The sequence below is a fragment of the Sinohyriopsis cumingii genome, chromosome 16 (genome assembly GCF_028554795.1).
Source record: "Sinohyriopsis cumingii isolate HCF-2022 chromosome 16, ASM2855479v2, whole genome shotgun sequence".
Lineage (NCBI taxonomy): Eukaryota > Metazoa > Mollusca > Bivalvia > Unionida > Unionidae > Sinohyriopsis > Sinohyriopsis cumingii.
This window is the reverse complement of record NC_142976.1, coordinates 44,852,779-44,864,107: the sequence shown is the minus strand read 5'-3', so window position 1 is coordinate 44,864,107 and position 11,329 is coordinate 44,852,779. Positions and strand designations below refer to the sequence as shown.

Here is an 11,329-nt window from a genome sequence, read left to right as displayed (position 1 = left end):
CCAGCCAGGTTAATAATGTCAGCGAGTTCATCTTTAGTCGCGTACTTCGACAAATCAATGTCATCGGATTTTTTCTTACAGGTAGAAGAAAATCTTCCGTAAATAGCAGCCATTATATAAGATCTAAGATCTGTTTAAAACGAAGCGGTTACTTGTATAATCATGAACGACTTTATGAGGTGCCGCGGAAGACTTTGATATAGCGTCGAGTACATTAATTACTTCCCTGCCGCATATTGACGGATCCCTCATTGTTTGTATTGGTAGCGTTGAATACCAAATAGCTGAGTGAAGTGGCGCGACATACTTGATAAACTCACGAGGTGCAGCTAACCCGTACGAATCGAAATAAACGATTCCACGTGGATCAACCGCGTATGATACCCAATGAGTACCGAGTCCTGAATTATCATCGAGATTAATGATACCAGTTTCAGCGCTGTTTGGTCTGTCCGGCAATTGATCTCGCATAAAAACACCTCTGAAGTTTTTTATTTTTAGTTGTTTAGCAGCATCAAGTAAATCAAAATTTGATGCTGAAATAATTAACGACTTGATCCTGGAAGCCTCAGACCTCTTCCCCAACGAGATCCCGGTAATCTTAATCGTGTCCCTCTCTTTTTAATCCTCGCCCTGTTGCTTTCTTTAATGCCATTCCAGCAGCGGTTCAACAGCACCTAATGCGGCTGCTTTTGCTACGGCAGATGCGGCTGCGGCAATTAATGTTGGAATAGCCGCGAGAAGTGGACAAATACCGCCTGTTTTAATTGAGTCTTTAATCGCACCCACAGAGAGATTAAGTTTGACGCCTGTTTTTGATTGTTTAGCGCTGTTGAAATGTTTAAGTTGACGTTCTGATAATGATAATTTATTTTGACCACCCGTGATCTGATCTCGCTTTAGTGATATCTTCATTCCGCAGTTTTTGCTGAATTTGATTGAAGGTTTTTAATCTGACCAGGAGTCAAACTGACACTAACGTGATGATATGGCATTTTATGATAATACTCGTGTTTTTAAATAACATGATTAAAGATTTTCCACTGGTGCATCAATAACCCTCATTCGTCCACCAACACCCTCAAGCAACATTGATTTGTCGCTAAATATAACAGCAACTGCTCTGTAAGCACTATAAATAGCTGGTGGACATACTACGGCAACAGGAGGTTGTGTTACCTGAGCTCGAAAGTGAATATCAACGACAGATTGTCTAGATAAATCAAGATGTTCCAACGAAAAGCAATAAATATAATGTTGTAAAATCTAGTTGTGATATTTGCAGACCAGTATCTATATTTTGATCACGTCCCATAAATGACATCAAACGATGATATGCACGCGCTACGTGATTTTGATCACAATTTAACAATATATCTTCAGCTGGTTCTTGATGTCCATTTATCCGCAAAGAAACTTCATTAACTCCAAGTTTGTCAAATATCATATGACTGCGTGTTTGTGAACTCATTCGTGCAAAATCCTGAAAAGCAACAAATATATGTCGTGGTGCGGAAACACCCTTCTGTGAAGCTATATGCCATGTAAATAAACCATTAACAGAACTTTGGATACTGTCTGTGGTCACTGTCAGCCATGATAATAATGATTTACCGCCTGAATCCATAAAAGAGAGTAATTTTTGTTCCTCAGCAATTGATGGAGTCATTACTGGCATCCACAATGAAAGCTTTGTCAGTATTACTTTACCAGCATCACCAGCAGGTCTCCAGATTGCATCGTTATCATCACCCTTTCTTACCAGAGCAATTGTATGTCTAGCCCCGAAGATAACTTTTCTAACATTTCTGCAAAATCCAAAGATATGGGATAATGGAATCGCGCATGAGACATTTCTACGATTACCTCCTAACATCGATCGTCGTGATAAAAATCCTAAGTTGAACTCTGGATTAGCATCATGAACAACTGGCCACACATCAGCATCAGCGTTATTGGCAAAATTTCTTGGTCGTCTTATACTATATTTTCTGTGATCTGAGTGATCAGAAGTGTCTTTGGCGAACATCATTGTCGGACCGGCTGATTTTGTATAATCATCTAAATATCTTGCTAGACCCACTATCGCTGTGGCAACATCAACGTCTTTTTTAATCGATTCAATATTTCTTCCATCAATCATGTATGTGGCACTGTCAAACAACGCCATAATACCGTTGTTAACAAAACCGATCCTAACATCAACACCGTACTCAGTATTATCTTCTTTTATAATTTCACCTTCTACTTCAATAAACGCTTCGGCGGGTAAGAAATATCTACTTGTATCCTGAACTTGTAATTCGATTCGACCACGTTGATTTGGTTGTCGTGCGTCATAAGAATAAAATTGATAATCGCGTATTGATTCATCTTTGAGAACAGGTGCGTCTATATCAAACGCCGGATCTGATACACGTTTGAACATTTATTATAATTGCCGTGATCTAAATCATTGTCGCCTTGACTTATCAAGGACACGAAGACCGCTTCCTGCTATTAAACTTGAAGCTACATTTTTTCTGCTTCTTCAGATAATTCCGCTAGTTTTATATTTGCGGCTTGATTTATTATTTTACTGACATTTGCGGGCATAACTTCAGTGCTGGCCAGTTTCACCGGTTGCTGCGGTTTTCTTCGTACTAATCGAGATAGTCTGTCCTTGACTGTCGAGAACGCTTTACTGGCAAGATTACCAATAGCGCCAGGAATTTTATCACGAACAGCCTCAATAGCCTTCATCCCTAATTGTTTTGCAATCGGTATTGCTTTTGGAGCCATCCTTCTAAATAGACCCTGAACAACATCACCAAGTCCATCTCCGTAAATTGTTTTGTAATTTGGCAGTCGTGAGTTTACTACCCTGGCCATGATCGGTCCACGTTGAGCAGAGTGTATAATCATTTTTATATACTGATTAATTAATTGTTTAGTCGCTGCGATAATCATCAGCAATTTCATCAATAAGGGAACGATAAATGCTGAGGTCCATAATACCGCCAGTAAATAATCTTCGACAAATATCAGATATTTCATTAACAATTTCTGAAGAATTATTTCCAGCTCGTTTTCCTGCAATCAGTATTTCTAACCGTTGCACGTCATCGAGGATATTATTAGGACAGGCAATAAGACCACTTCCTTGAGTAAGCAAAGGAAAACCACTTCCAGTTGCTCCAGGTGCATCATCATGAAATTTTTGTTCTTGAGATTGTTGTCGAGGAGATTGTGGTCGAGGGATTTTTTACTTTTGTGATGAAGGAGATTGTTGCGGTGAGGAAAATTGTGCTTGTGGTTGTATTCGTGCAAGATAATTATTTACTGCTTTAATAAATGCAGCATATCTAGCATCACCGCTTCTAGCTTGATCAACTCCATAGTATATGCGAAAAGTCCATTTGTATCAAGTCTCATGACTCACGAGATCATTGGCATACTCGGATTTTAAAACTCTGACTCGTTGGTCATAACTTCGCACGGCAGACCCAGCTAATTCATCTATGTCTTTAATTTCCTTTATGGCGTTAATACTTTTTTCGGTAAATTTATCGTTTATATCAACTTTAATCCTGGCTTGCTCCGTTTCTGTTTCTGATACACGATCTTTCATATCACCTATTTCAGTACGAATTTTGCTAATACCTTCAAGTATTTCTTCTCCGACGGGTGGAGGTTGAGCTGCAGCTATATCAGTTGGAAGATCTAGTAAAATCATTTTTGTTTGTTTAGTTCGTTTTGCTTTCTTGTCAGTTTGTTTAGCAGTTTGTTCTAACGGAGGAAGTAGACTCTCGGTAACTTTTGTAATAGGTTTAAATAACTGTTCTACGCCTTCTGTAAATTCAACCTGTGCTTCTTGACGTTCTTGCAATTTTTGTCTAACAGAATCACGAACAGGAATAAATTTCTTTATTGCTTCTAGTCTTTCTCGAGCTAATCTAGCGGTGTGAGATTTACTAGCCGGTGGCATGTATTAATATGATGATGATTTAATTATAGCAGCAGAGGGGGCGGGACCTCCGGTGGGTAAACACAAATTTCGACAAAAATAAAGTAATCAAATTAGAGAAACTCTCGGTCAAGTTAGACGCTTTGATTTATAGCGTCAGTGACCTTATTTTTTTATTTTGTAATTTTAAGCAGACAAGTGGTATGTGGCCTTATTTTTTTATTTCGGAGGAGCTTTTATTTTAATGACGTTTCAGACAAGTGGTCTGTTCGCCCCCTCTGCTGCTAGAGGCTAGAAACAGAGAGTGGTCCCGCGGAGATCAATACACCCGGAAACAAAAGGCTATGAGAGACGCTTCACTTTTCTTTGGCGAGCGGAACGTCAGGTACATACCTCGCACACACCACATATTAAGATTATGTTAATGTGTAATGTTTTAGCAACTTTATCAGAATGTTATTTCTCCACGTATCCAAATCACAACCTTACTGCAACTTTGTGAAAAGGTTATGTTTCAGGTGGGAACGTGTTAAAAATAAAGAAAAAAGATGGCTTCTCGTAATATTTAGTTATCTTACATTGTTCATTATTTTAAAGAAGACTTGATCAAATATCAAAATGTATTTTACTAAAGTGTTCATTCTGAAATCGGTACATTATACGCTGAGTTTAAATTTTAACATTATGTGTAAGATAGGCAACATGTAAAGATTAACTCAGGTAAGTGGAGTGGGATGTTCGTGTCTATGTCTGTGAACGGTTTACTTATTTACAGGTTTCGTGTACAAAAATTCACAACAGTTGTGATATTCAACAGAGTCTCCAGAACAATTGTGAAAATTACAACTTTGTAACTTATTTACACTTTTCCATATAAAAAACAGATAAAAATTTGGCAACACATATTGGATGACTGCTTTTCTCAATGTACCACTAAAACGCTACATCCCATAATGTAATTTGTCAGCACGGTTTGGGTGATTGGTTTTCACGAAGTACCAGCTAAAAGGCTGCACCCCAGAATGTAATTTGTCTACACTTTTTGTTTGACTGGTTTTGATGTACTAGTTAGAAAGCTCCATCCCAGAACGTAATTTGCTCAAAGGACGTCTAATCTTTGCAAAGGCTCCCCGCATCAAAACAAGACACGATGTTTTAACTTTCAATAGAAGATGTGAATATCCTTTTAAAATTATCGATTCTATTCAGCATTAAGGATCCATTTGTAAATGTCATTTTGTGCTAGAAAAAGTCCTCGTGCTATTTACGCTCTTGATGGACAATCACTTAAAGCTCCTACACAATGACGCAATGGCGAATAGTTTAGACTTTGGCACAGCGATGATTATGTCAGCAAATATCTCATTTGGGACATACTAATTGTAATTTTGCGTTGATCTTGTCAATATTCATTAAGTGGACTTTAATAAATTATCGTTGATCTTGTCAATATTCATTAAGTGGACTTTAATAAATTATCGTTGATCTTGTCAATATTCATTAAGTGGACTTTAATAAATTATCGTTGATCTTGTCAATATTCATTAAGTGGACTTTAATAAATTATCGTTGCGCAATTTTATGTCTACTAAAGGTTTAGGAGAATTAAACTTCGGGTTTCGGTCGTTTAGAAATTTACATTCTGTCAAATACATGCATTAGTTAGGTACATATAAGTGAATCATTCAACATAAAGCAGTGTAATTGATAATCGTTGAATTGAAAGAATTCAAAGAGGTGATTGAAAGGTGTTCAAAATGTCGATATCGATGGCCTATATACGTGGTAGGTGTTCAAGACATGGATATCAATGTAATATATAATTGGTATGTGTTCAGTATATGAATATCGATGTCATATACACGTGGTAGGTGTTCAATACGTGTATATCGATGGCATATGTACGTGATAGGTGTTCAAGATATGGATATCGATGTCATATATGCGTGGTAGGTGTTCAAGATATGTATATCGATGTCATATATAATTGGTAGGTGTTCAATATATGAATATTGGTGTCATATATACGTGGTAGGTGTTCAAGACGTGTATATCGATGGCATATGTACGTGGTAGGTGTTCACGACATGGATATCGATGTCATATATGCGTGGTAGGTGTTCACGACATGGATGTAGATGTCATATATACGTTGTAACTGTTCAAGACGTAGAAATCGATGCCATATATAGGTGGCAGATCTTCAATACATGGATATAAATGTCATATATATATACGTGGTAGGTCTTCAAGACATGGCTATCAATGACATACGTACGTGGTAGGTGTTCTAGACGTGGAAATCGATGCCATATAGATGGAAGAGTAAATTCAATTCAATGTAACCGATTCCATCATCAGGTGGGGATCCCCTTGTCTAGAATGTTTCGGCGCTGACCCACAACGCTTTCCAAGGGTGAGCAGACTGTGTTGAGCAAATGTTAGCATATAGAAGTAAATAAACTCACCTCTGTTCACAGAAGAATGTGAAAATAAACTTTTCTCCCAACTGACAGAACTTGATCCAACCAAAGTATCTTACATGCTAAAATAGCTGAAACGAACTAACGTTTCTTAAATGGTGCAATTCTGACTCTAAATAAAACGTGTTTGTGTCTTCTCTAGTCTATTGTTCCAAATCAAATAATGATACTGTCCAGCCACAAACAAACTACAGTAAATCTGGGAATTGTTGCGTCCAGTAATTATCCTTTCACATGAATATCCCAACACTAGAATGTTTAGTAGTGTAAAATGGACACACTTTCTTGTTAACATGGATTGTCTATCCTAACCGGTATCAAACTATATGACATCATACAAACTGGACATTCTGTGTTGAAAAATTGTGTCTGTGTAAAATGTTTTATTTATTCGAAGGACACTTGCACTTTGATTTATAATTTTACCAAGCCTGTATGTCAACTTGACACGAAGGTCTAATATTATTGACAAAGTTCCATTTCTCTTTTATACCCATGCTGATTTTCAAAACTTGGACGTTGGAGACGTACTAGGCGAGAAATTTGGACAGCTTTTAATCGGGATCAGATGTTTCACCAGTCTAATTAAAATCGATATTTCCAACACAACGGATATCTGAAGAGCGAGATCATGTTCTGCTGACGTTTCGATCCACCGACCAATTGCAGCTTTAACGTTTATAAAGATAAATTTTGTTTGGAATATATTGATTCTAATGATTACACCATAACACGAAATGCAATAATTTAATAAAACAATTAGACCCTAAATTCCAATGAACACTAAAAGTTATCATAGATTGTCAGGTCTATTTATAATAAGATTATAATTAGATGTATCGTCCCTTTTACATTACTACATAATCAATCCATCTATCCGGTGATACATATATCGATATATATATATATATATATATATAGAGAGAGAGAGAGAGAGAGAGAGAGAGAGAGAGAGAGAGAGAGAGAGAGAGAGAGAGAGAGAAGTATGTTTACTAAAGACATCTTTTGTTCATGTATATTATTAATTCTCACCTCCGGACTTATGTGTTTGTTTGTTGAATTGTTGTTTACTCAAATCAGAATTTCTCTGTTTTCAGACATGACACAAAACGGAAACTCTCACATGTATGCTACCAACATCAACATCACCGCGATTGTGTTACAAATTCTGAGACTTCCAGCAGATGAACGGAAGCAGGTATTTGCCAGATTTAATATAAATGATGAAAATCAGCTTTTAGATACTCTTTTGAATGGAAAAAGTCTTCAAGGAGACGATATAATTAGAGATGTTCCGGCTTTCAACGTCCACAAACGTCTTCTGTTGTATGTACCTCCTATACTACTTCTCGTGGGCACGTTTGGAAACTTATTTTCGTTCATTATTCTGATACGACACGTCAGAAAGGTTTCCACGTATAATTACCTTACGGTGCTGGCCATAATGGATATATTAGTGCTTTATGTTGGTCTCCTTCAACTTTGGATGGGAGAACTCACAGACGAAATCGTCAACCAAGGTAGGTGGTTGTGTAAAATTGTGATTTTCCTCGGATATGTTAGCAGCGATGCTTCAGTATGGCTCATTATTGCTGTGACAGTTGAAAGATTTATTGCAGTCTGTTTTCCGTTAAAAGCATATAGCATGTGCAATATCAGGAAGGCAAGATGCATTATTTTCCTTGTCATATGTTTAATCTGCATCATTAATGTCCACTTCTTCTGGACGGTGGATCTAAAATATGTGTCTAGCAATGATACTGTCGGGAGGAAATGTGAAGCAAGCGGTGATCACAAAGTCCTTGTGGAGGTTGTCTGGCCTTGGGTTGATGCTGCCATTTATTCGTTTATACCTTTTGTTGTAATTATCATTCTGAATAGTCTGATTGTAAGGCAAGTTTTCTCAGCCAAACAAAAACGTCATCAGTTGCAGTACATCTTAAGAAGTCCAAAGTCTCCGGGTGTGACAAGGACAATGCCTTCAAGAAATCAAGGAGAGGGCAGCAAGAAACTGACGTGCATGTTAATGTCCGTCTCGTGCACTTTCCTCCTCACAACATTACCAATGAATATATGTCTTATTATACGAGCGTTCTGGAACAGTAATGATGTCAAAAACTATGCAACGTTCACACTCTTAACGACTATTGCAAAACTCCTGATGTACACAAACCATAGTATAAACTTCTTCCTTTACTGTGCCACTGGAAGAAAATTTAGGAAACAATTTCAAAATATGATGTGTTTTTGCTGTACTCTAAGAGTTTCAAAACAGTTTATGAACGATTCAAGATCTCCAGCAAGTATGGTTCTTACCCGGCTGAACTCAACGTCTAGCCCAAAGACCGTTGTTGTTAGCCCTAATTCCCTTTTCCACAGCAGACGTAACAGAAATGTTTTATAGCGATATTACCGTACCGTCTATACCGCTGGAAATGGTACGCAATTCCATTGTCCTGTGGGAGTTTAAGGAGAACCAGTTTAAGTGGATGGCTATGGTTTTAAGAGTATTTGTATGTTCATCTTTTAGTGTCATCTATTGATATTAAAGATGTTAATTCTTATTCAGACTATTAAAGATACTAATCATGTTGTAGTATATGATGCAATCCTAATCTGCCTATGGCTAGTTTCCATTTGAATTCTTTAATCGTATTCAAGCACCTATTTCAGGATATCCTATTTAGTGTTCGGCAGCTTTGTGTCGGATTTTAATTTCATTTGCTGGATTTAAAAAAATATTCATCAAAACTTTGCGACCTTTTCAAGAACGAAAGATTCTGCTTTTTCGTGACAGAAAACTACAGGAAAATAATATTAAGCCAAATACTCTTGTAAACTTTATGGCTTAACTGTAAACAACCGAGTCGGATCTGTCATCATAACATGCGCTGACATCTGATTCTTCGCCGCCCGCTTTACGTATGATTTCCAGCGAACACGTTCACATTATGTAACGGCAGATCTAGGTCTACTTTATTGGTACTTGGGTATGAGTTGCTCATGGAAAATAAGGTAGTTATTCACTTCTAACGTGACAAACGAGATAAAAAAAATATAGTGCATATAATGACAAGCAACGAAAGAAGAAAATTTCGTCCCGTTAAGACGGTGGTCAGTAGATGTAAGAACCATCTGGTAACCTTTCTTATCGAAATATATATATTTAATTAGTTTTATTTTTGAAATGTATTCAGAAATCTAATATGTCAAAATTGGTCACGTTCAATAATCAGTCAATGCTAATATAATGTTTCCTTTAAGTGGTTTAAGCTCTGAATCACGTGGGAATATTTCTACATCACGGTATGAAAGAAACAAAATAAATAAAGTTCTTTCTTTCGCTCAATAACAATATATTTATTGTTTGGAGTTTTGAATGATGCTGTATATTAATAACGGGACAAGTTTATGTATCCATGCATTTTATTGAATTATTATATTTTTTATGAAAAGATTAAAATCTCGAATACATATTTTACAATGAATTAGTTCGTCTAACAGTGAGAAAATGGTTATATCTGGATGTACATTATATTTATCAATCAATTGAAAATTTTAATGAATAAATGTACAAGAAATGATCAAAATACTAACTTGAAAATGTCAAGTTAATATGAGCAAAACCCGAAAATTAGAAAATAGACTTCTAAAACATGTCAAAATGAAATACGTCCTGTCTATCCATGCGAACGATACTGGGGCATTTGGTCAAACAATCCATGGGTCATTTGGTCAAACAATCCAATATCCTCCATACATAAGGTCAAATAACTATTGTTACAATAAAATTACACCCCCTTAATTAAAAATGTTTTGATTCAGCTACTTTATAGATATGTGTTACCCTTGTTTATAGAGACAAAATCAATAAAGACCGACATGTACTTTCAAAATAAGGTCTATAGGTGTAAATAATATTAAACAAGTTCAATCCAAATAAAACACTAATACATTTGCACAGAATGGGAAAAAAATGGAGAGTGGTTTATGAAAATCCAAGGTTACAGTTAATATTATGCCAGCTCATTCAAAGAAGCATAGGGGATATTTTGGTATTGTCTGTACGTGTGTAACATTCTTGAACTCTTCCTTCACCATTCTAGCTAGTCTATGAACCTTGGGCCAATTATAGTCCAGTTGGTGCAGATTATGTCCACACTTTCGTAATTTTGAAAATTTCGTCCTTCCGGCTGTGGCTGTGGAGGGTGTATGGATGGGTGGATACTTGAAGTTTTTTTTCCTCATAGGTCTAAGAATAGTCAGTTGTGTGATCAATGACGAAGTTGCCGTCACAAGATCAGAATGGAACCACTTGTACTTTTGTCCACCGCTGAACGTAAACCTTGGGCCATAACCTGGAGACTATGGCGATCTTTAACCTATAACCTCCATACACTAACTGGGCATGAACAGATATTAAAGTAAAATTTGTCCATAGACCTATTCTAACTCCTAGAACTTGGTCCAAAGCATGGACCAAAGATTTTGGATGTGGGTGGACCAAAGTGGTAGAGATTGGGGTATATGTAATTAAGAAACACTCTAGTTCTGTAAATGCAATGATTGCCTTTATATGCAGTATAAAGATAAAGGGGCATTTGGAGTAAAAAGCAATATTATACAGCTGCTCCCTCAATGAAATGTACAAAAGGAACATATGTCAAAATACTTTACTAGAATTCCTGAAAGGGGTGAGAGTGGATGGCTTGAGGGTTGGGTGGATTATTTTTGTCTCATATTTTTAATCATTGCCAAGACTAATCAATGGCCAAATTGTAAACATATGTCAGAATGGGACTCCATGGTCATACTGCATGAGTATTACCTATTCCCTAACACCACCTTTCTTACTTGAAACATGACCCCGGTGTCATAACTGGGACTGGAAGCTGTTGAA

At 36.7% G+C, this 11,329-nt stretch overlaps 1 protein-coding gene across 1 annotated transcript; it reads left to right on the top strand.

Annotated features, from left to right (window-relative positions):
• The first annotated feature begins 7,528 nt into the window (after positions 1-7,528).
• Positions 7,529-8,833, top strand: LOC149780343 (putative G protein-coupled receptor 139). The gene has a single exon (XM_089936194.1). It carries the CDS (start codon positions 7,529-7,531, stop codon positions 8,831-8,833), a length of 1,305 nt encoding a protein of 434 aa, XP_089792320.1.
• The last annotated feature ends 2,496 nt before the right edge of the window (positions 8,834-11,329 follow it).

Coding starts and splice junctions, on each gene's coding strand:
- LOC149780343 (XM_089936194.1), top strand. CDS start 7,529: ATGACACAAAACGGAAACTCTCACATGTATGCTACCAACATCAACATC.